Source organism: Paroedura picta, chromosome 5 (genome assembly GCF_049243985.1).
Source record: "Paroedura picta isolate Pp20150507F chromosome 5, Ppicta_v3.0, whole genome shotgun sequence".
Taxonomy (NCBI): Eukaryota; Metazoa; Chordata; class Lepidosauria; order Squamata; family Gekkonidae; genus Paroedura; species Paroedura picta.
In genome coordinates, this window is record NC_135373.1 from 72745538 (window position 1) to 72771391 (window position 25854).

Below are 25854 nucleotides of genomic sequence, written 5' to 3' on the forward strand. Positions count from 1 at the left end.
CAGCGTTGATTATTTTATGATTGTGTGTACAGTTATGCTTTTGGACTAGTACTTTTTGTTTTTGCTGCTTTGCTGAGATGGGATAATTGATCAATATTTCAGTATCTTAAGGTGATATGCAAAGCATTCCTAAACTACTCAGGAGTCCCATTTTATTCAGTGGGACTTACTCCCAAGAAAGGGTTCTTAAATGTTCAGCCAGTATGAGCTGTCATTGTCAGTGTGACTTCTAGTGAGATATATACGGAGTTCCATCAAAAAAATTTATACTCCTTTTAATTCGGGGGGCTATCAGCTGCCCCCCAATTACTTCTTTATATACGCTATATTTTATACTTCCAGATCTAATATTCTCTGAAGTAATTATTGTATATGGAATCAATTTTAACTTTTGAAATGAGCAAAAATGTATAAAATTTCAATGTGATTGGAACTGAAAGTTAATGTAGGACAGTTCTTGTGGCGTATGCCTTATTAGATGGTGGGGGGCAAGGAAGTGAGTAGTCAGCCACATCTACTTTTGTAGGTCCAACAAATGATAGGTGGGCTCTCTATAAACAAAAGCCGTTTCATGCCCAACCCGTGACTATTCCAGCAAGACAGAAACATGGTAAGAGATCTAAGAAGGCCATTTGGATTAACAGAGAAGTCCAGGAGGAGCTAAGTAAGAAAAAGGAAATGTTCAAGAAATGGAGGGGAGGGCAAACCTCTAAAGAAGAGTATCTGCAAATTACTAGGCGCTGTAGGTCAGCCATCAGAGAGGCCAAAGCCGGGAGTGAGCAGAGACTGGTCGGGGAAGCTCACTATGATCCATTATGCACGGGTCAGAATGCCTGCGCTGGTGGCAGCAGGGCATTGGGGAAAATCCCTGATTATGCATGCCCCCGCCACCAGTGCAGGCATAACCCAGCACAGGGCCACGGAAGGCCCGCATTATGGAAACTCGGGAAATTCCGCAGTTTCCTGGATACCGCGGACGCCTGCAGTGGCTGGGGTGGCCCGGTGCTGTGCATAATTGCCAGTGCCGGGCCTTTCGGCCCGCCCGGCCCCAACATACGGTGTCCCTGTAGGGCCATCGGATGCCCCTGCGGAGCCATGGAGCCGGCAGGAGCATCCCCCTGTCTCTGCCATAGCCCCACCGTCTCCCTGGCCCCTCCCCCAGCTGCTGCCACTTACCCTGCCAGGCACCATCCTGGCCCCGGTGCACAGCGTGTTTGCACACTCTACGCCAGGGCAGCCCCTTGTTCTTCTGTTATAACTATTGTTCAATTGACCATGTTATTTGTACTGTTTTTCTCCAGTTCCATGTAAACCACCGTGACCCTCAGGAAGACGGTGTATAAATAAATAAATAAATAATAACTTAGTAATTATATATAGCAGTGGTCCCCAACCACCGGGCTGCGGCTCCCTCTCCCTGCCCCCCCAGTCAGAAACTTCCCAAAGCGGCTGATTAGCTTGCAGCCCGGCAAGCTTCTTTTTGCGGGAGGGGGGGGAGGGAAGAGTGGCAACCAGTGCATGTGTGCATGTGCAGGGGAGTGCCACACATGCATGTTTGCGCAATGCACGGCTGCAAACGCGCATGTGTGGCACTCCAGCGCATGCGCGCATGCACACTTGCGTGGCCGCCGGATCGCCCTCCCCCCCACCAGTCCGCAGCCTTTAAAAGGTTGCAGACCACTGATATATAGCTTTAAAAGGGCCCAAACTGGGCATCTTGTCCAACTTCCTGCTCAACACAGGATCAGCCTAAGCTGTAATAGATCTACGGCAAGGACTTTTTGAGGACCATTCAGGTGTCCCTATTCTTTCAACCATTAACAAGATTGCTAGGGTATTTCAGGGTGCTGCAGAAGGGAAGAAATTACATTATATGAATGGAAGTCCTTGCATTCTTAGAAACATTGGTCTGAATCCAAGACAGTGTCTCTAAATATAAATGCACTTTGGTCATCTGTCAGACCCAAAATGGCTACAACCTCATTCCTAGATTGTGCGCCTAGCAACAACAAGAACAGCAAAAGATTAATTGGCCTAGGGTTACTAGGCATCTTTACTTTTAGAGAACTGTTTTATTCTAGAATTGCTGCATTCAAGATTAAATAGTAGCTGTCTGAGCACCACAGCTTTTATGGCTGTGTCTATCGTCTGCATCCTTTCAATGTAATGTTGGCAATTCCAGGCAGCTGGCTCTCACCCTTGCACCATCTACTGCCTATGCATTTAAACTGCACTTATTACTGTATGAATCTGTAAACTCACAGAACATTTTGGAGATTTGCGGAAAACAGAGGGGGAGAAAAATCCTATACAGAAAGTATCCTGACCCTTGGATACCCATGTACCTGGAAGGCAGGTATACATACAAGAGTGCTACTCTACCTTTTCTTCCTAAATATAAAGGGTTGGCAGATTATCCAGATCCCATTGATTTTGAGTGAGAGAATTTAAACACATAGTCAGTTCTGAAATGGGAGAGTTTAGACTAGTCATTCTTAACCAGGATTATTAGTCTAGGACTGCCAAACGCCTCTGGTGTCTGGATATCTCCCAAAGTTACAAGTGATCAAATAACAGATAATTTCCCCTAAGAATTGCTGCTTTGCATGGTGGGCTTTATGACCACTGAGATGAATGCTTCCTTGTTTTGCTCATGCAAGGTACTGCACACACAAAAATGAAATTTTTTATTTAGCCCCTCCAAGAAGGAGGTCCTGTGGCTGGGTAGGAGAAGGCAGGATCAGGAAGCATGCCTCCCATGCCTAGATAGGGTACAATTAACTAGGCAGGTATTTTGACAGGTGTTTTGCCTGCTGGCACTTAAAAGACTAAAGGAGGTCCAGAATATGGTTTGGCAGAGCCAGAGAGGTTGGACCTGAGGCTTACAACCCCAAGCTAGGAATTTCCTCCCATAGTGCTGCCTTCATGCTCTAGAGACTCTTATCTGATTGAGCCTTTGGAGTGAAACGGTGACAAACCAGACAAGCTCCAATATTATGAGCATCCCTCAAACACAAGAGGCAGAGCTAATGCTCATCACTATGAGTCATCTTTGTTCCATATTTGGAACACTTTTTGTGTATTTGAAATTTCCTGTAAGCCATCCTGGGCAAAGCCTCTTTTCAAAAGACTCCCCAAGTTTCTTTTCTCGCCATTGGAAACAATGAGGGTTGGATGGATCCCATGGTCCAATCTTCTTGAAACTTGGGGGGGGGGGTCTTTTGAGAAGAGGCTTTTCAAGCTACACTGAAAGTTTGGAGCTTCTAATTCAAACTGCCACTCACCCACCCCCAGGCCATAGAGAAGATGGAAATGGGGAAATTCCCATAGATTTTAATAGTGCCATTGACATTAAAGGGGCTGAATTGCTTTGGGGTCATCTAGATAGAAACAAATGGGTAGCCGTGTTGGTCTGAGGCAGCACAGTAAAATCAGAGTCCAGTAGCACCTTTAAGACCAACAAAGATTTATTCAGTGTGTGAGCTTTCGAGTGCAAGCACTCATCGTCAAACTATGATCTTCTTACATATATATTCCCTCTCATGTAAGAAGATCATAGTCTGACGAACAGTGCTTGCACTCGAAAGCTCACACTCTGAATAAATCTTTGTTGGTGCTACTGGAAATTTTATTGGAGTCATCTAGATTGATTCAGCCAGCCCTGAAACTGAATCAGCTGATTCAGATGGATCAGAATGGGTTCAAATCAGGTAGGGCCAAATCCAAAACAGTCTGAATTTTTTTGGTCCTTCACATGTCTATCAATCTCACTCTGAGGTGGTTTGAAGGATTAGTTCATCCCTAAATTTGAAGTTACTGGGAGATGTCACAGGCTTTTGTGCTGATTTAAACTAACAAGAAGACCTTATGAAAAAGATATTGTCAATTCAAGGAGCAAGATTTACTTAAGTAGCAAGCAATAATTGCCTATAATTTTTCAAGAAAGAAAACAAGTCAACAAATATCAAATTGTTTCTCAGCCCTGTTTCTTTCCATGCAATGCTTTATTTCAGTTCATGAATAATGGATCCGGCTCTTTCTTTGTGTCTCATTGCTTCTCCCAGTATAAAAAGATGAGCATTATGCAAACATAATGTCTTTAAATGGTCTCCTGTCAAACACATACTGCTTTCTGTTTTTCTGTTTTTAATGTCATTGACAAAACACTCGATAGAACTGATTATGCCTTCCCTTGTAAACAACTTACTTTATGGGTATAAGCAGCTGTGTTTATGCCTCTATGAATTTTTGACTTCATTACAGAGTTGTCATTGCACTGTGAAGAGTGCTGCACAAAGAGTCCTAACCATCCCACTTTCCAGTTGGCAGAAGATCCTTTTAGTAACAAAGGGAAGGTAACAATGCAGTCAACATCAGTGAACTCTTAATAGGTGTCAAAGGGTTTGTTGAATTTGCTGTTGTAGGTGTCATTCATTTATTTGACTAGTGATACCCAGGAAATTTCCAGAGCTTCATACAATATTAAGTCACTAGAAAGAAAACCCATTTTATGTCTGAATAAAATGTGTGCTAGGGGTGAGGGCCAGCGGGCAGGAATGAAGAGGAGGCCAGGGCTGCTTGGGGAAGACCACACAGGCCGCTGGAGGGGAAGAAACGGGGCGGCGCGGAATCCAGGAGAGAAGGCAGGTAGTGGGGTAAGTCCCAGGTCGTGGGGCGTGCTCGGTGTGCAGGGCTTAGTCGGGGTGTTGTGGGTGCGGGGAAGAGTGGGGTTTTGGTGGGGCAGGGAGGCGCGGCCAGTTGTAGTTGGTTTGGGGCGAGGAGGCGCGGCCGTTGTGCAGGGCGGCGTACCTGGGTCGATGGTGCGGGCGGCTCTGGTGGCAGCAGCCCCAAGGCAGCTCCGCAAGGTCCGGACTCTTGTGGGCCTGGCACGCGGCAGGAGCGACTGGCTGGAGCGTTGTGGTCAGTGCGGCGGCAGCTGGCGGGACGGTCATCGGCAATATGGAATGCTGCATCGGCGGGGGATAGCGGGGCAGGCCATTCCCAGGCCATTCCCAGGAGCGGCCCAGCAGCAAGGCCTCAGTTTGGTGGCCGTGAGGAGCCGTTTAATGGTGGCTGGCGGCCTGCAGCCGAAGTGGGAGGGGGAGGGATCGGGAGGCGCTTTGCGCCTCCTGCATCATCAGGCCGGCAGTAGAAGGCGGCCAGGGATGTAGGTACGGCGGCAATGGCGACGTTCCCCGGGGTGGGGAAGGAACAGGGACACCCCGTCTTTGACACGGTGTCCCTGCTGCTTTGTGAAGATGGAGTGGCCGCACCGGAGGACTGTCACCACGGGCTGCCTGCGCAATCTGCGAGGTGAGTCCCCGGCCGGCCAGGCGAGGCCGGGCCAAGCTGGCAATGGGGAGCCGCGCAAATTGGCGGCTTGGCCCTGGATGGACACTCGGAGGCCCTCCGAGTTTTTATCCCAGACAGGGCCCGCCCTAACTCCTTCCCAACAGCCCTTACTGCTTTATTTAATCTGCTCCGCAGGAGCGGATTAAAGATGATTTGATCGCTTGGGCTAAAGCAGGCCAAGACATATTTGTGTTTGCAAAATCCCAGTGGCATGCTAAAGACAGGAAATGTACTTTTGTTCTGAATTAGAAACAGCAGGGAAGAACTAAAGAATAAGAAAACTGCTCATGGGCATAACCACTCAACCCAAGAATTGCTCTCATGCCTGCAGATGGCCAGCAGAGTAAAAATTTCTCTGCATTTGCTTTCATGCAAGTTCAAAGGGAGCAATAACCATCTCTCATACAAAATATGCTGGTAGGGAACACAAATGCTTTGGACATGTCTCAAACACAATGAACTGTGAACATTTCAGTACTCAGCTGTTGAGATACTGTTCTGCACCACATTAATTTTTAGTGTCCTGCCATTTCTGCTGGTAAAACTACCTTTGTGAATCTCTGCAGAGCATTAAACAGTAAGTCGAAACCAGCTAACAACTGTATGACTTACGTGTGCTTACTTTATGCAAGCAACCCAGGCACATTCCCTTTCCCTCCATGCCTGTTAGTTTTGGGATACAGGCATGAATTCAAACATCCACACAATTCTCGCAGTGACACTTTCCTACTTCCCCCAAAATGTCATAGTGGAGGTAAATGGACCTTCAGGAGCAGCATAGGGGCAAAATGGGGGGAGATCTAAAGTAGAAAAGGGTGAGCCAGTGGAAACTGATGTTCCAACTTCCACAAACAGAAGTGAAGAAAGGAAATAAGGTACTTGTTGCTACTGACATCCCTGAGCACAAGTCCTCCTTGCAACAAGATTTCCTTTAAGGTTTCCCTGATCATTGCCAGATGCATCTGATCAATTTCCTCATTCCTTTGATTTGAGCTTGCAAAATGGTTGCAATTGAGAACTAGGATACGACTTCAAAGCTTCCCTCGCCATAGAGACCCACCTCTTTATACCTGTACAGCTACAAGTCTCCCAGTGCTGGACTGGGGTTATCATCGTAGCAGTAAAAAGGAAATTCTTCCCACTTCCAAAATGATAATACTCTCATAATTAAAACAAAGGATTATTTCAGCCCCAGACCCAATAATAACAAAAACATAATGCAGGTACAGAGATCAGAATTTTTGAACGTTTATAGCTATTATGCAACAGGACCCCCAATTTGTTTTTTGGGGGGGAGTCTTTTCTGAAGAACGGTTGCTAGCTTATAGAATTGTATCTTATTTGAATGTAATCACTCTTGATGGCACATATTGTATTGTGAAAAATCCTGAACACATTCCATTGGGAGAAGGGAATTCTTTGTTTAAAAAAATCCAAGTGACTTAGCTTTTTTGCAGGAGCCATTAATTCATGAGGTTAACTCGACTGAAGGATCTTTATATTAGATATACTACTGAATAATGTACTTGGGAATGACTTTTCAGTGGTTATAGCTGTTGGAATTGAAGCCTTAAACTACTAGAAGGATGTTAAAAAGCGTAAAGATGGGTCTACTGAGCAATCGGAGGATGTTGTCCGCCCATCAGCTTCTTCGCTGCCCCCCAATTCTTTCAAGAGAGTGTTTTTGTACTTTGCTGCATACTAGATCCCAATAACAATGATAATAAATTATTCACAGATCCCAATGCTACTGGAGAGTTTGATAATTTATTTGTTGCTTTTCTAGCTGCATTTACTTCAGACAATACTGATGCCCATCTTATTAGATCCTTAATGAAGTTCTGCTTCCTAGAGAATATATTGATTTATTAGCATTGAAAACATTGATGCAGTGGAAAATTTATGCATATGGTATATCGCAGAGTGGTAAGGCAGCCGTCTGAAAGCTTTGCCCATGAGGCTGGGAGTTCAATCCCAGCAGCCGGCTCAAGGTTGACTCTGCCTTCCATCCTTCCGAGGTCGGTAAAATGAGTACCCAGCTTGCTGGGGGGTAAACGGTAATGACTGGGGAAGGCACTGGCAAACCACCCCGTATTGAGTCTGCCATGAAAACGCTAGAGGGCGTCACCCCAAGGGTCAGACATGACTCGGTGCTTGCACAGGGGATACCTTTACCTTTTATATTTCTTGAACTTCATTTTAAACAATCACCACATTTTAACCACAGCTTTTATAATGCTTATGATCTCTTGTACTATTTTTTCTCAAAAGAAGGAAAGGCATCTTACACTAGCTGAAACATCCCAATATTTCTAACATGCTTTAATGCTAAATAAATGACTGGGTGGTCAAGGTCACCCCATGAACTTCCAGGATAGAGTGGGAATTCAAACTTGCATCTCCCATATCTTAGTCCATCATGCAACCCACTATACCACAATGCCAGTGAGGTAGCCAGATGCTAACAAATTGTTCAGAGAGATGAAATTCTAGTCAATTCAGTCTATAGTATTGTAAACCATGTTAAATGATCCACATGCACTTAAAAAAGAAAGCCTGTGAAAACTCTCCAGTTCCTATAATATCAACATTGACACAATGACCTCAGAGCTGAAGAAGTAGAAGCATGTTACAGCTGGATATAACATCTTGATTTTTCAATATGTGTTATAATGCTAATAAAATGACTCATTTCAGTGCCCTTATAGCAGCATCTAAGTTTTCCATAAAAGAGAACCAGGACTAAAGTTTTTCCTAATCTAGGGATGCAATCCTATGCACACTCAACTGGGGAAAAAGTCTCACTGGGCTTACTTCCAAAAAAAGACCGTGTACAGTAAGTCAGTTTTCTTTACTACACTGTTCCAAATAACAAAAGATTTCTAGAAATAAGCTGCAACCTTTCCCCATCCTTTACAAAGCACAGACACAAGATCTCTATTTGGACCAAAATGATGGCATGGAGTTAGAAAGGGGTTATGTCCCCCAATGCCATTTTCCTAACCTGGAATGATCCCATGGAGTATCAGATTGGAAATCAACAAGGTGAGCTCCCATCCTGAGTCTGAGATGGGACAGTCCAGATTCAGCCTTATTGCTGAAGTAAAAACTTAGTTACAGATTGAATTTTTATGGAAAATTTCAGAATAGTGCACACACACACAGACACACACACACATATACATACATACATACATACATACATACATATATATATATATATATATATATATATATATATACATATACATGTATACATATATATACACACACACACACATATATACATACATATATATATATATACATACATATATATACACACACACACACATACATATACATATATATATAATTTAATTACATTAATAACAAACATCACAGGCAATTCCAGACTTTCCTTGTGTATTAATTCCTATTAGATCCCCAACCACAGAAAGTCTTTGCAATATACCTGCTACCCCTGGCACAAAAGGGGGATGAACTCCACGTGAGGGAAGAAGATAGCAATTTTTCTGGAGAGGGATGAAGATTTTGTCTATATTTTTTCCAAAGAAGACAGCCTATGGAGCTGTAAGAAGGACACTAAAAGTAGCCATATGTTGGTGTGGGCCATATATTCTACAATGTTTATGGGACTTCTCATGCTAGGGACAAATAAGACCTTTGGGTTTTTAAAGAGCTGCATCAGGATTTCCCGGACCCAGCTCTGGTTCACTGGAGCCACATAACAGCTGCAAGGAATGACTTTTAAAAATAAAGGAGAACCCAAGTGAGCCCAGAAGTTGCAACCATGGGGAGGAAGGATTCCTGCCCCTACCCCAAGTCATTTCACTGCACTGAAGCAAGGATTCCTGTTTCCTGTTTTACATTGAATACTTTGAGCATGAAAAACAGCAAAAATGGGGAAATAACTCCATTCCCATACTGTATTGGCACAGGAAAATAGCTGGGGAGGTTAATGTTCTCTCATCCCAGCAGAGTTCGAAGCCCATTTTACCTCTTGTTTGAACCTGAGTTTTAAAACTCTTTAAAACCTTAAATGACTAGTTTAGACTTCCGAGCCTATAATGAAAGGAGGCCTTTTTGACTTTGGGACTACTCAGTATATTTTATTGACACAGTTTGGTTCAAAACTCACAATTCTACATCCCTTTTTTCCCTCCTCACTTTTAAATAAAAACTGTATTTGTTTAAGCTACAGTGGTGGGTTTTGAATGGAGAGATCCATAATGTTGTGATTACTAACCTGGCCCTTTTATGGCTGAGCAGGTTCCCTTGCAACTTTGCCAAAGCAGCTATGAGAACAGTCACATCCATAGCACTTGTGCCAACAAAAATGACTACAACCTGGGTATATTATGCATGGCAGGAAACCTCGTAAAAACATCTGCCCAAAAATACATTGGGATTGTTTTCACTGTCCAAAACCCATCATGATATTACGATTATGCATGACACACCCTCCTCATAGTGTCGATTGTGTTTTTTTCAGCACAGTATCTAAGACTTTGCAATGAATTTTCTTGTGATGGTACTGAAGATGCTCTTTTTTGATGCATAAATGTAACCGTGTTGTTGGTCTCCTCCCCTGACAGCCACTTATATACTCGCAGGCCCTTGTCCACCAATGGGAGCTCGAGGTACCTGCTGCTGTTTTTCTGCACCCTCAGTGTCAGCAATCAGTCTTCCTGACAACAGAGTGAAATTTGGCAGCTGTCTGAACTGCCAGTTCTGTCTTGCAGGAGAATGAGGGAGCAGAGCTTCTTCAGGATATGGGCGGAGGCTCCCATTTTGGGCTCAGCAGTGATTTAAAAAATACTTCACAGGGAAGAGGATAGTATGGTGGGGGCTTTAAGTGTGCATGGGAACCTGTGGTCTGTTGTGGTTCATCCTGGTAGTTTGGGTATCCATCCTTGTTAGGTCTCCATGTCCATGAACTCCATGTCCATGAATTCCCATGAGGCCCTGCCAGTAGCATGTGCCAGAGTGGTGGTCAGATGACACTGCAGCACAATGGAGGAAGTTCCCCCTCCCAGAGTTACCATCAGAACTTTTTCAAATTTACAATTGTTGGGGAAAAAACACAACACAGTATCAGAACACATGCATAAATGGGAACATTTCAAAAACGTTTTAGAAAAGGACATTTTAAAAGGGTTGGAGAACTGACTGCAGTGAAAACCAGTACGTGCATATTAATCCTTGACTTCTATTACACAAGGTCTGCAATAAAAATCTGCATCAACTGTGTCATGCAAAATGTGGAGCCAAAATGATATGAAAATGTGAGACACATAATGGATCTTTGCAGGGTTGTTTTTTTTCTAAAGATCCCAATATATGTGGGGCAGCTATAGGAGGCCTATTTGCTTTGTGGCCCAGATGTTGGTAGATATGTATTTTAACCCTTCTGTGACAGTTTTACAGTAACCCCCTTGCTGGGTTGCATCAGCTGCAACTTGACAGCACTTCACACACACATAATTGAACCCCTTTCCTTTTTGTAAGCCATTCTGGGTCCCTTCAGAAGAAACTGGCATAAAAATTATTTCTTAAAGAAACAAAGGGACAAATAAATAAAGGTGACTTATGCAATACAAGCAAAATCTTAGAAAGAGAAATCATCCAAGATTCTTTTATCACTTTGAATATATGTATTTACCATACAGTAAGTCTGATCTTAATGATGTGGAGTATAATTTTCTCCTTAATAAGCCAGTGTTGTCAGGATACACAGTCACAGATCCACACTTGAATGGTTCCTTCATCTGAGCTGTACTGGAAGAGTGGGCTAGAAAAATAAAGATTTATTTATATATTTATTATTTATCTTGTTTTGGCTACCATCTACTTCTGACAGTTTTCTGGATCTATACAGCACTAATGTAAGAACAGGAGTAACTGAATTAGAGGGGCACATGACAGCAGAGGGTTTTTTGAATACATCTGACAAAGCAGGTTTTTGCTATGGCAGTCCATCTCATAATAAATTTGCTAGTTTTTAATGGACTGCAGACACTTATGCAACAGAGCTATGCAAGTATTTTCTAGTCTTTCTATGCTAGAATCACAGCCATAGAAGTAGAAAGTACCCTAGAAGAGACAGGTATTCTCTCTGTTTGTGTGCCTCCTAATGAAAATAGGAAGCTACTAAACAACTAAACAGTCTACACTGGTTAGTCAACATTCTGAGTAGATGTAAAACAAGCCTACACATATGTAAACTTTAAGAATCAGAAGAACTGCACAAACAGTTTTCTGGAAAGCATGCAACAATATAGATGCTCTGAAATGAAATTGCTATAAGCCACTGCAAATTAAAGGAGGGTACAGCCTGAACAATTTACAGGCAGATGCCAGGCAGTAACAGAAGGAAGCAGATTTCTCTCACTTAGCATGAATCTTCCTTCTTAGTGGTCTAGTCTCTACTTCTGGGAGAAGCTCCTCCCTATTGACAGTCAGGGTCGCTGACCTTTGTGTGATTCCTGGGAGGGAGGGGCTTCTCTCTCAAATCTTCAGTCTGGTTTTGAAGCAGTATAGCTCCCTCTCTCAACATTTAAACAAACACTAAGAAGGAACTTCCAACAAACAATTAAAAAGTTAAACTGAACACAACAAAACTGTGTGTAAACACAGAACATCAGAAGAAACTCCCAGAGAATCTCACCAAGAAGAATGAAAGGTAAGAAAGGTAAGAAATCTCCAAGTTCAGACAGCATATCTCTCCCCCACCCTCCATCAAAGCAATGCCACTTCTTTTCCTGAAGGTGCTTGGGGCTAGAGCAGAAGGAAGAGTCAGGTCCTCTGAGCTATGAAAGGTGGAATTTCATTCTGGGATAAATGCCAAATCACTACAGAGATAGATACTCTATCATTATCAAAGACACAGAGCTTATTGATAGAGATGGTAACCGGGGCCAATGGGAGGAGGTGCTGGGCATGGTCAGTGCCAGCTGCGGATGCAGTGTGCCTGATACAGGGCTGGGAGGGGGTGGGAGGAGCCAAGATATCCATGCCCATATGTGGTGCCCTGGTACCTGGACTCTTTGCTCCCTGAGGCCCCGCATGAAAGCTTCCAATCCACCCTGTTTTCAGGTTGTAGGATTAGTGTAGGCCTGGTGAGGGAGTTCACATAAATGTTTATTGTTCAATTCCATTATTATGTTGTTCCGTTTGTTGATATATTGTCACTTCATTACTTTGTCATGGATGGCAGTTTTGGGCATGGGGGGGATCCTTTGAGGGCAGTCTGAGTCTGCCAAACACCATCATGGAGGCCTCCATAAAAGGCTGTCTGAATGCTGAGCCATGGCATCACCCCTGTTGGGGAGGCCCAAACGGGCTCACATTTCTAAGTGGCAGGGGTGAAAAAACTAGAGGCTCGCACCTTTGGTGTTTCCCTACAGTATGCCACCTCCCAATGTATCCCAGCTGTCAGGGGGAGCTGGGCTCCAGGCAAGCTGAGGGTCTCAGTAGCTACCATGTTTGTCCCTGGGATTGGGGTTTTCTTGTGGTTAGCTTACCATAAGATACCAGATCTGCCTCATGCTAAGCCAACACTCCTGTAGGGCCAAGAGAGAGGTCTCTCCCCCTCCAAGAATCACACAAAGATCAGCAACACTGCATGCCAATAGGGAGGAGCCTCTCCCAGAAGTAGAAACTGCCTCATCCAAACCTTTCGGGGGGAAGGGGGGACAATACAGTAGAACAGAATTATATGCTTTGTGATTGGAAATAAAGTGGCTTTTATCCAGCAACTCAATGCCTAAAAGTATACCTTCTTTGTAAGAAGTGATGGTTATTTCCAGTGATTCCCTCTCCTACTTTGACCCCTATGCCATTGGCTGAATGACACTCAAAAATAAAGACTCGGGAGAAACAGTGGGAGGGAGAAGCAGGAACGTTCCATTCCACAACGTCTGCTCTGTGACTGGATCTTACTGGCTACAAACCAATAAACTGATTTCTTAAGTACGTTTCTATCATGTTGTAACAACTAAGCAGATAACTATAATTAAATTAAGTATGAAGGCACAGAACAACAAATATAAGTTTCACAGGCATTCGTAGTTCTTACAGTGAAGTAAGTTGGAACGGAATGTCGCCCCAGAAAACAGGTTGGCATCAGTGACAGTGTGAAAAGCATTTATACTCCACAGGTATCTACAAAATATTTAACAGACAAAACAGTTTTAGCAACATGTATGCATTTGTGATTAATCTTTGTCTACTTTGACTTTCTGTGTTTCCTGTTTGGGCAATTTTGCTTTTAATAGTTTTATTCACGTGTCCCCAAAAGTGTGCTTTTCTAAATGTATCTTCAGAAGATACACAGTATTTTTACTCAAATATAGACAGAGAAAATGCAACGTTTTGTGCTGCATCTACAAATTATTCATATCCTAATTTAGCTGTCTTGTAAATGGTTCTAGGACAAAAATCTGATTCCTTCTATGTACCCAAAATAATTCCCTCTGCAAAGGCAGACCTTGAAGATATTTCAGTGTTAAGAATTTACAAGAGGGGACCTGCAAGACTATACCACCACCATCCCATTGCCAAGACTGTTGCATCTGCAGGCCCCAACTCTCTCCCTGGAGCCTGGTAGTGGTGTCTGGGAGCAATTCTGAGCCTGACACATATCCTGCCATTTGCCACTGCCAGTACCAGACCATTTCCCAGGGTCTGATGCTGCCACGCCTGGGTGGGTAGCAGCTCCTGGCATTCACTGCCTGGCATCAGACGAGCCTGGAGCAGCTCCCAGCATCTGCTGCTGCAACTGATGGGCTCAGGAGCTCCTTTTCTCTGCTGCCAGTGCAGTAGACTCCTGGTCTTTCATCACCACCAGTTCTCCACCTTTATAGTAAGTGTGTTGTTGCACATGCATAGCCACTACTTTATTGGGGGGGGACAGGACTTAAAGCCCATGTTGTATTTTTTTTTTAATTTTCAGATTTTTCTGCAAGCCTGGGGAGTCAGCCAAGTTACCAGAGTTTTCTGATTGGGATAAAGCATGGGCACAATATACAGATTTAGATATCCAAAGATGGGGGGAACAGTCACATGTGGGAAATAGATATATAGATCAGCGGTCCCCAACCTTTCTGAGGTCAGAGACCGCCTCCAGGGGTGAGGGGAGAGCCGATGGCCCCGGTGCCACGCATGGCAGCTGCGCGCAAACGTGCACGCGCAGTTGCCACACATGCATTTTCGCCACCAGGGGGCGCAAATGCGCATGTGCGGCAACTGTGCGCATGCACGTTTGCGTCGCCGGCCGCGCCTGCCTCTTCCCTTCCTTCTCACTGTGGGGAGGGGAGGTAGGTGAGTCTGCCAGCAGTCCGGTACCGTGGCCTTTGTGGCCTGGTATCGTGGCCTTCGTGGACCGGGCGTTGATGATCCCCATATAGATGATGTCCTATTGATTCCTTTGCCCGAGAAACCTTACCAACTCAAAGAGGAAAAACAACAGGGCTGAGGATGGTTAGGAAAAGAAAGTGTTTTAGAGAATTCCTATGTTCCTACTAAGTAACGGTAATGATTATCTGTTAATGGCATTTCTCTTCTTGGTAACAAGGGTTGCCCTTATGGTTTTTAATCTCTTATTTCAGATAATGTATGGCTTTATGTGTTTGGGGATCCTGCATTGCACTGGAGCAACTGGCAGGACACACACACCTATATACGGTCACCAAGAAGAAGGATTTACAAGTCAGGTAACCAGAAGAAATTCTGCTTCATCTTTCTCCAGGGAATTATGGACTGCACTGGCTGATTTGTTGACACAGAGATCAGGTGAAGTGGCAGGAACCAAGATGTCTGCATCTTTTGCATATCTAAATCCTGTGTAGCAATGGATGCAAAGTATTTATTTCAGAGAATCCCATCATCACTCTGGAGGGTGTATCTGTGTCAGAACTGACTATTGCTATAAGGGGTTGTATGTAGCAACAGATGTTGTCAGGTTTAATAGTCACCAGATTAAACAGCTCCTTTACATCTGGCCTTTCTTGACAGGAAATGTATCAATGAAAAACTTGGGACAGAAATGATGCATCTTCAGGGAAAGGTTCTGCAGTAGCCAAATTTCAGCCCAGAAGCAGTTTTCCTGTGGTGATTCTTGCATATGTTGTAGATAAATGAGCATGTGCAAGAATAGCCATTTGCATAGCCCAGGAAAAGGAGCTGAAGGTGAAAAAACAAATAAAATATACCAAAAAATTAAATTGAGGCAGGGGGAGGAAAAGCCAAGTATCAGGGTAGGCTGTGCACCACACAAATAAAAAACTTCCCATCACTTTAATGGATCAAATAAAAATGTTCCAAAGAAGGCTCTATTTTGCATGAAAAAATGTGGCATATGAAATATCTGTACAGCATCATAGATGAACATGCAATTCAAAATGCAATTCAAAATAAAAATTGATGAACTAGAGGGAAGGGTAACTGGGGGAGGGAGAACACATGGACACAGTTTCATTCAGAGGAGGGCACTAATAGGTAGATCCAGATAAACTGAACACAGCATTATGCACACCAAAAAAAGTGACTCAAAATCAGCTTCTTTTGGGTCCTCCCCAAAAGCAGAAGAAAAATGGAGAAACATCAGACTGAGGCACCCCAAAGTCTGTGGAAATGACAAAAATCCTGAAGCAATTCTGAAGAAAAAATCCTGAACTAAAATCCTGAACACATGCAGAAAAGATCTGAAATTAGATCTGTTACTAATTTCTACTAAAATATTTTTCAGATACAACTGCCAGAGTTTCAGTGATGTTCAATTAGATCTTATGTATATTTACTCAGAAGCAGAGTTTAATTGAGCTTAGTGGTGGAGAAAAACAATGTATTAGATGAGGGAATATAGTCGTATATTTGCTTCAACTGTATCTAGAGATGGCTTAAACACAGTTTAAAAGCTTCCATTGGTACAAGATTACACTGCCTACACTTTCTGAACAGAAATGGGCATGTACTGTGGCAGTGCTTTCTATGCTTCCAGATAATATTCATGGTAGTCATTTTTACCATTTCAGGTTGCAGACCTTTTGTGCCTCACAGGCTATCTCTAAATATTTTTGTATCATTTCTTACTTTCATTCTATTATTTACTATTCTGAACTTATAGAAAAGATTGGATAATGTCTTAAATAAATACATTTCTTATGGTGCTACATTAAAAAAAACATTCTGTTTGCCAGAATATAGAACCTTTCTTGCAAATCACAACAAAATAAGATAATCCACAACACACACCCTTTGCATTCATTTCTCCTTAAACTGCTTTCTATTTCTATACGCAGACTGTGAAAAGTTCCTTCCTTTAGATTTTCCGATTTGTTCGGCAGTTAAGCTTGTTAGAAAAAGATCCATACAAATTGTGATTCTGCTTGTGTATTTATATGTCTTTTCCAAAATAACTTACACTCAGAGAACACTGATCTTCAAGCACAGAGCAGCCTACGGAAGGAACTAAGTAAAGACAAAGCATCTAGACCAGTGGTTCTCAACCTGGGGTCGGGACCCCTTTGAGAGTCGAATGACCCTTTCACAGGGGTCACGGCAGGGTGAGTAACTTGGCTGGGGGGCACCACCCCTGTTGCCGCTTCTTTTGCAGCTGCCACTCCAGCACCACCACCAGCGTGGTGCAGTCTCCCACCAGGCGCTCCAGGTGGCAGTGCAGCTTGATGGCCTCAGGCTTCAAGTGGCAGCAGCACAGCTCCTGCAGCTGTGTGCCTAGCCTCTCTAGGTGCATCCGCTCACTGCACAGCATGTCCCATTCTACAGCTGCCTCCCCACAGGAAAAAAACAATTTATAACCAATCATGAACAATGGATCTTCAAGTTATTGGTCAGTTTCGGTTTAATTTCTGTGAAAGAACACTTGCATAATTTTATGGTTGGGGTCACCACAACATGAGGAACTGCATTAAAGGGTCATGGCATTAGGAAGTTTGAGACCATTTGAAGGCTCTTCAGTCCTGCAGCAGAGATGCAGGTGAGACTGCTTTAGGATCGGTGACCTGGGAGATGATAAAGCCTTACCTATAGTGTCTGTTACAAGTCCTAGCTGAGCAAGCTAGACCTCTAATGGCAAGACGGGGGCTATATTCCATAGACGATAATGGGATACCAATGTTTACAGCAACACCAAGATTTATTTATCTGTTCATCATATTTCTATGCTGCCTTTTCAGAGTCCTGACAGTACACTGTTGCCTAGATTCCTTTGCCGATAATCACACATGCAAATGTATACACAAACATGTTATTTCATTCATTTTATGCCTGTACTACATTCTTTTCTTTTCTGCATATGTTTTGCTCCCCCAAGTGGTCACTTTGGTCTTTCCTAGCTATTTTTTAAAAGTGCTTTTAAAGAAGGGGGGAGGGAAGCCCAATGCAATATGGTCATACAACCAACAGATGTATAGGAAAACCCACAAAGAAAAGGAAAGTAGTTTGGCTTTAATATAGCTATATAATTTTATCCTGGATACAACATCTGCTCATACTCACTTGTCATAGAAAGAGGACATTTTAGGACTATTAAAATCTTGCACCTCAAAGAATTTCTGACTATCCGGGCAAAGACTGAAAGCCTAATTGAAAGCAAAAACACTTATATAAGTTCTATTTATAAAACACCTTGCTGCATTTTAACACATATAATTCAATCTAATAGTGATGTTAAAGAATCCATAGTCTGTTGCTGGTAGATTAGACCCTGTTAGACAGAGAGGAGGAGGAAAAAAACAGGATGGAAGAAAAGGGAGGACAAGAGGCTGTAGGAAGAACTGAAAATTAAGGTTTCTGCTTTAAATTCTGCCTTCCTGGCAGAATCAAGATACAAAAAAAGTCCATATTGTCAACCTCCGGGGGGGGGGGGGCTGGAGATTTTCTGAAATTATAACTGATTTCCAGACTACAAAGATCAGCTCTCCTGGAAGAGATGGTAGCTTTGGAGGCTGGACTATGTGACATTATACCCCTCTGAGGTCTTTCACTTTCCAAGCCCTGCCCTCTTCAGGTTCCACATAACATTTCCAGGAATTTCAAAGGCTCCTATCTCCAGGGGAGGAAAATCCTAGGGTCTTGGGGGTGGAGCCTTTGAGGGTAGGGTTTGGTGAGGAGATGGACCTCAGCAGGATGTAATGTCATAGAGTCCCATCCCCCTCCAAAGCTGCCATCTCCTCCAGGAGAATTTGCGGTATGGATGTCAGATGTAATTTGAGAAGTTCTCAAGCCCCCACCTGGAGACTGAGAAGGAATATTTGTACTAGGATTTGGCAGTTCTGGTCAGCATGTCTATTTTATTACTAGGCACTTGGAAAATCAGAGATGAATAAGATCAAATCCTGGGTTTCAAGGAGGTTTTAAATGAATAAAATTATTTACCAGATTATTTTATTCATCTCCATCCCGTGACAACGTTCAGCTGCCACAAATCTGGCTTTAAACAATTAAGACTACTGAGGGAAGAGAAGCTTACTTGAGCTTTATTGCTTAAAAAATTGAAAGCAGGGGAGGAAGGTATTTGGGATTTTTATTTTAGCTGTTTCTAATAATGTAATTATTATCTGTTAATCAGCTAGAGCCAAGAGCAAATACAAGAAAGAAAGAAAATAAGAAAGAAATATTGTAGAAATACAGATATTTAAAAAAAGAAAAATATTCCTGAAATGGCTTCAGCATCCGCCCCCCCCCCCCCTTTCAAATAATCAAAATACTATGGGCAAAGTAATGGAAGAGTGTGCAGTATGGACCTAGTTATGTGATTTGCAAATGACTGCCCAATGTCTTAAATTCTTAAAGACTTTCAGAATTTCTGCTATATTCATTACTCCAGTTTAGGCATACTACAGATGTAAACATATCTGGAAAAGTCACAAGGCATCTTTGTAAGGAGTGCATAATCTACTGAAGCAACAAAGGATTTCCAGAACAATACAAGAATTTCATATGCTTATTTATATTTTTCCAGAATTGTTTGAGATTGAACCAAACTAAGGATAAATAAAAATATTATGCAGATGTTAAGCAACATTGTTTCTTGATAACATGAATGTCTGAAGATGTCATAACCTTAGCAGTCATCACTGATTGATTATTTTTTTCCTCACATTAGAGAGGTGTCCAACAAAGTGTGCTAAGATGGGAGTTACCATGATTATCATAGATTAAACAAAATGTGTGCATTGGCTCACCTTATGAATATGTGGTATATAATATTATATAAGTGGAATTGATTCCTCATTATTCTCTTAGTTGCAAATAAATTATATATTGTACAAGTCATTAGAAAATGGCAAATATCACCAATCCAACATAAATCAGATAGTTTTATTGCAGCACAATGCTTGTTCTCATAAGACATTTATATTTAGTAAACATAGCTTTCAAGTCTAATTCTTTTTCTGTTGGTATAAGTGCAATACAGTCTGGAACAGTAGCAATGATATGAATAAATCAAAAGCTTTAAATTAATAAAGGCTAGGTAAAAAGGTCTCTGCCTACCTCCATCAAGACTGGCCACTTGCTGAGCTTCAGCTGAAAAAACATCATGTATACAAGTATGAGATTAAACAATAGATCTTTCAGAATATCATTTACCTTTCTGTGATCTTTATTATGCACAGAAGTCACACTCCCAAGAGAGTTCATAATAGCTCCCCTTAAGATCAAAGTGCAGATGTGTGATGAATTCAACTTCAAACTACTGTTTAAATCAACAAGAGCTCGCCTCTTTTCTTTTGCTGAACTCCAAACAAGAGCTCTGATGCAGTATACATCCTGTAGAAAGTAAAAACCAGTTAGAAAGTCCAATTTCCACTAGATGAAAAACAACTCTTGTTTGAATCACCCTTTTTTAGCACAAAATACCCTCTCCTGAAAACACTCTGCAAGGGGCCATTGGCTGATGTTACCTACAATTGCATAACATGTAGTTTGAACGTCTTTAGAAAAACAGAACTAGGTAACTTGGGAACTGAAAACTGGAACATGTGTACAGTTAACCTACCTTATACCAAAAACCTACCTTATACTAAACTGGTTGAGTCTATGAGCCCTCTTGGAATTTTGAGGGCCAAGAATGTAGATTACTAAGACCCTGACCTAGATAGTCCAAGCAAATACAATCCCATCAGATCTTGGAAGCTAAGCAGGGCCAACCCTAGGTAATAGGATGGGAAACCTCCAAGGCTTTGAATGGAGTTTCTCCAAGGAACATTAGTTTTCAGGACATGGAGCCATGAAATGGCAAGCTACCTCTGAACATTGCCTGGCTGCCAGACAATCCTTGGATCTCCTGGCTACACTATACACACCATATGATAAATAAATAATAGTAGGCCACTAAAAAATGGCTGCCACAGGGAGCAATAATAGTTGGGTGGTGTGTGGATGATGCACACCCTATCCAATTGGCCATCAGTAGGGATATGTCCCAAACAGGGAGCAGCCATTCCCTCACTGAGGGCCAATCTCAGGTCTTCCCTGCCTTCCTCCTCACCCTCCTCTTGCTTATTACCACTTCCAGACATTGAACAAAATGGAAGGAGAGCCTGCTGACAGGGAGTCTTCCTGGCCAGAGGGCCTACCATGGCACTACTTCTCACCCAGATAGGCATCTTGTCCAATGCCCTCCCAGCCTACAGACAGTGATGGAGGGTTAAGAGAGAGGAATGGGGGAGGAAGGGAAAGGCCCATTTTGCCAAGCAAGGCCTGCCAGTCTGCCATGGCTTCATTTCCCACCCGTCCCAGCCTCCTAGGAGGGGCAGAGTGCTTGGGTGTGTGTGTGGGGGGGAGGGAGCGAAGGACCAATTTTGCTGCAGAAACGCCAGCTAGCTTGAAGCAGCTTTGTTTTCCACCCTTCCTGGCCTCCCAGGTGTGCTGGGGTGCATGGGTCCATGGGGGGGGGGGCAGGGAGAAAGAGAGGGAAGAGCTCATTTTGCTGAAGCAAGGCCTGCTGCAGTTTCATTCACCACCCCTCCTGGTCTTCTGGGGGGGTCGGGGGGAAGTAAGGGTCTGCTCCGCCAGAGCAAGGTCTGAGGGCCTCCCGCCATGGTGCTCTTCATCTAGCTGGGCAAATGCTTTCCCCAATCTCCCTGCCTCCAGAGGGCAATGGGGGGAGGGTAGGAGGGCCAGTCACCCTCCAAAGCAGTGTTTCCCTGGAAATCAGCTATTATTCCTGAAGTTCTCCAGGTCCCCATCTGGAGGTTGGCAACTTAGCTCACTGCACATGGAGGCAGCGTGGGCATCAAACCTGGCTCTCAAGATTAGAGTCTGCCACTCTTTAACCATTACACTATGCTGGATCTCAAGATCGAGTAGGGGCAGCAGGGGCAGCACTCCGGAAGGCCAGAGTGCAGGAGTCCACAGTAGTGCCCATTTAATTCCTGAGTACAATGTGCTTTGCCTCTAGTCACAAAATATTAGGAAGCTGCAAGTAAACATCTTCCTATGTGAAGAACAGGATTTGCTCTTGGTTTTGAGGCTTAGATGCTTTGTCAAAAAATTACGTGAGCACCAGGAAGCTCATTAGCAAGTACTACTGAGCCTTCATGAACCACAATGTAGCCACACAAATATAGACCCAATTCCTCAACCCTAAGGAAAAGCTCAAGAACTACAGTAGGAAAAGGAGGATTATTTCTGTGTGGATCTCCATTTATGGTTCTTTGATACTATCTCCATATGGTCAAACACATACATCAGTCAATCAGTAACCTTTTATTGGCATAAAATATGTATAAGACATATAAAAATAGGGTTTAAAATTTCAACAAAATAATAAAATGGGCCATGGGGTTACAAACCAAACAGATCTTAAAATGATTAAATAAACTATAAAAGATAAAATACAAGGTAGGCAGCATATTATAAAAGCATCTTAGTTAAAACTCTGGCAACTAAAATGATTACCTCTGGGTCTTTGTCAGAGAGCAGAAATTGCAAGGTCATAGATTTACTTACAGAAGGCTTGTTTCCCAGCAAAGCAACAAAGCTGTCATCCCGACACTGCTCATATAAGGGGAAATCTAACAAATTGTGTGAGACAGAGTCAGGGCAGCCAGAACCACACGGACAGAGTCTCGCATGGTATGGCATACGGTGGAATCTTCCCTCTAAGACCTTTGAGGGGAAAGCATTCATTCGTGCCAGGAGAAAAGCTCTTCTCAGGGGTGGGACATCAAGAAGATGCAAATATGTAGGCATAATATTTCTCTGCACAGTGATGCCAAAGAATGCTAGTGAGCAGACTCGAGGCTGGGTAGGTATGAGTTCCTGCTGCTCATGGTCTAGTATTCTCTGTTTAATAATCCGGAAGATACATTTTTCTTCCAGAGGTAGTAGGGAGTTCAGATCAATGCCAATGGAGACTAATTTCTGTTTAATAGCCATCGAAATTTAAGAGGGTCACTTTTCAGACAAGTTAAAAGGCTGCCAGTTTCTACTCTAAAATATAGTCTGACCCAAAATTGAAAAGTAGCTATCCAGGCCCTTGTCTCTACCCTAATTTGGCCAAATTCTGCGCAAATGGCATGGTAGGAGACACAATTGGGAACCCCTGCAATTTGCCTATAGAAAGCAGATTGAACACCCTCAATAGATTTATTAAAGGCAGGAACCCATAAGGGGCATCCAAACAGGAGCTGGGACATCACTTTGGCATTAAAAATTTTAATTGCTGCAGGAATAAATTGGTTAACTTTCGCAGAGAAAAATAACTGTTTTATCAAGGAAGATGAGGATTTGGCCAGATTGATAGCTCATTGGCAGTGGGAGTGCCAGTTCTGGTTATATTGGAAGGTAACACCTAGATACTTAAATGTTTTGACTTGTTCTATTGAAGTGCCTCCAATATAACAAGTCATTGCGTGCCAGCTCTTAGAGAAAACCAAAACTTTTGTTTTACCATAGTTAATTACTAACTTATTATCTTGGCAATATTGGTAAAAGGTGGATAAGTATCGTTGTAAGCCAACCCTTGTATATGAGAGTATTGTAGTATCGTCGGCATAATTATTGTGCCGCCATGTTGTGACATTTTAAAGTCTTTTAATGGGAGTTTTAATGGGGTTTTTAAGACACTGTAATCTGCCACGAGCCATTTGGGAGTGGCGGGAAATAAATCAAAATAATAATAATAATAATAATAATAATAATAATAATAATAATAATAATAATAATAATAATAATAATAATAATAAAGGAATATGCTGAGAACCAAGTTTGGGGGGATGACCATTAATAGGTTCCAGTTTTTGCGCTAAATCATTAATGAATCAATTAAACAACAAGGGGGCCAGCATACAGCCTTGCTTAACTCCAATGGTCGTTGCGATCTTAGAGGTTAAGTCTCCCTTTGAAGAATACCGGACTTGACAGGAGGTGGACACATAAAGTTTTTGGATGGGAAACACAAGTCTTGGTTCCATACCCATTAATCGCAATTTATTCCAGAGCATATCCCTATCGATCAAAGGCACTTTTAAGATCTATAAAAGCTGTGTATAGCCTCTTTCCATTTTGGGACGTATATTTCTTGGCCAGGCATGAGAGAGTTAAACAATGATCTATAGTATAGTTACCCTGCAAGAAACCAATCTGTTCAGGACCTATAATTCTTTGAGAGCGAGCCCAATCAGTTAGGCGCCATTCAAGATGTTTTGCATAAATCTTACCTATATAATTGATAATAAACTAATAGGTCTAAAATTATTAGGGTTGTTATGGTCACCATTTTTAAACATGGGAACAATGATTGAATTCAACCAAGAACTTGGGACAATCCCATGTAAATCAATTAAGGTAAATAAGTTGGCCAAAGGTGGAGCCCACCATCTAACTAGACCTATCTAGTTAGATCACAAGGCATTAATACTCACAGAATTTGAAGTATCTAACTGCACAGCTTTATTAGCATCAGTTATTGCCTCTTTAATCTTGCCTAGAAACAATTCAGGAAGAGCACAATTACAAATTCATTTGATTATTTGATTATTAGTTACATGTGGTACTGAAAAGAAAAACACAATACATAACACACAAAATAGAGAAATAAGTTCCTTCAGCTACCACATAATACGTAGTAATGTAAAGATTTTTATTAATGCAATACTAATATAACTCAGGATGGCTATTTTATCATTCTAGTATATGACCAAATTCAAAATAAATTATTTTTCTTGTTAAATCTGTATGCCTTGTAAGTCAGAGATGTCTAGGGAGCTCAGACAAAATTCAGGCATAACTGGGGGGGGGCTTTATTAGGTCAACACTTAAAAGCTAGACACCGGATATAAAACAACCATGGACTCAGAAAAAAGATCTTTAAAAATGCATGTCATAATATATCAATTAAAAAGAGACATTCATTGTTCTGAGCTTTAGTCCACGATCAATAATAATGGTGGTAATTGGCTAAGTGTGGAAACCTGAGCTCACTTCAGTAAGTAGATGGGAGGGGAAAGCAGGAGTGAATGTCATCATCTTTTAGACTAGAGAATTCCAGTGAGCAAGTGCCCTGATTGAATTCAAGGACCACCTGACTCCAGAGGGCAAAAGATTATAATTAAGGCTTAGACAATAAGGGTGCCAAGCTAACAATACTATTCCATGGGACAGTGGCTCTGCACATGATAAACTTTATTGCAATGGATTGCTATGTAGACAACACTTAAGCCTTTAGCCCAGGGACTCCCAATCAGGGTCTGTGGACTCCTGTGGCTACCACTCTGAGATGTTTGCATACAGCCCATTCCTCATTCTGGACCAGTTGGAGTTTCTAAATTGATTTTGAATGGAGACCAACATGTAGTGCATTGCAGCATTCTAGCCTCGATGTTACTGTGACATGGCCAAATCATGGATTGACTTGAAGAAGCTTTCCTGTGACAAAGGATCATAACACAGGGCACCTCCTAATCCAGCTATTTCATACTAATGTCAATGCTTAATATTTAAATCTTATTTTTAGCATTGCTAAACCACTATATGCAATGAATTTAGCTACAGAAGCCACTTAACTTACCACATTTCACATAAGCATAAGCTCTCCTTGCAAACACAGGTGTATGAAAGACAGTTCTGGAAACACAGCCAACTTGACAGATATACTGGCGAGAAGAAGACACCATTGTGAACTGCAGTGCTATGACAGTTCATTCAGTTTTACAGTACACTTTGCCTAGTTATGCCATGTGAACACTACCATTGTGTATATAATGGAATTCTTGAGCCATTCACATTAGCTCCATAGCTCTTTTATTTATTTCAAATTACTGGTCTTATTTACCTCAGCAGGGTTCTATAAGATTACTCCCCAGGCTGTTCAGAGCCCTATGGGGATGATTTATGTCATCATTCCAATGTAATGTTTCCCATAATTGTACTAAGTTTTAAAAACATTAGAACTCAAGGCTAGACAACGAACTATAACATTAGCAGCATGCTCATATAAATCAATTTACTCCCTTGCAGAGAAGAAAGAATGAA

At 42.3% G+C, this 25854-nt stretch overlaps 1 protein-coding gene across 2 annotated transcripts in view; it reads right to left on the reverse strand.

Annotated features, from left to right (window-relative positions):
* The window catches only part of LOC143837945 (uncharacterized), a 46672-nt gene that overhangs the window by 15240 nt on the left and 5578 nt on the right, over positions 1 to 25854 (reverse strand). Inside the window, exons 4-9 of one of the 2 annotated variants that reach the window (XM_077338502.1) lie at positions 25391 to 25475; positions 24246 to 24307; positions 19966 to 20145; positions 17872 to 17954; positions 13433 to 13518; positions 11018 to 11146 (exon numbers count right to left, since the gene is read on the reverse strand). In XM_077338502.1, coding sequence (XP_077194617.1) covers positions 11018 to 11146; positions 13433 to 13518; positions 17872 to 17954; positions 19966 to 20145; positions 24246 to 24307; positions 25391 to 25475 — 625 coding nt within the window. Of the gene's footprint in view, positions 1 to 9505; positions 11147 to 13432; positions 13519 to 17871; positions 17955 to 19965; positions 20146 to 24245; positions 24308 to 25390; positions 25476 to 25854 lie in introns of those variants that run through there. The other variant, XM_077338501.1, reaches the window with a different exon arrangement.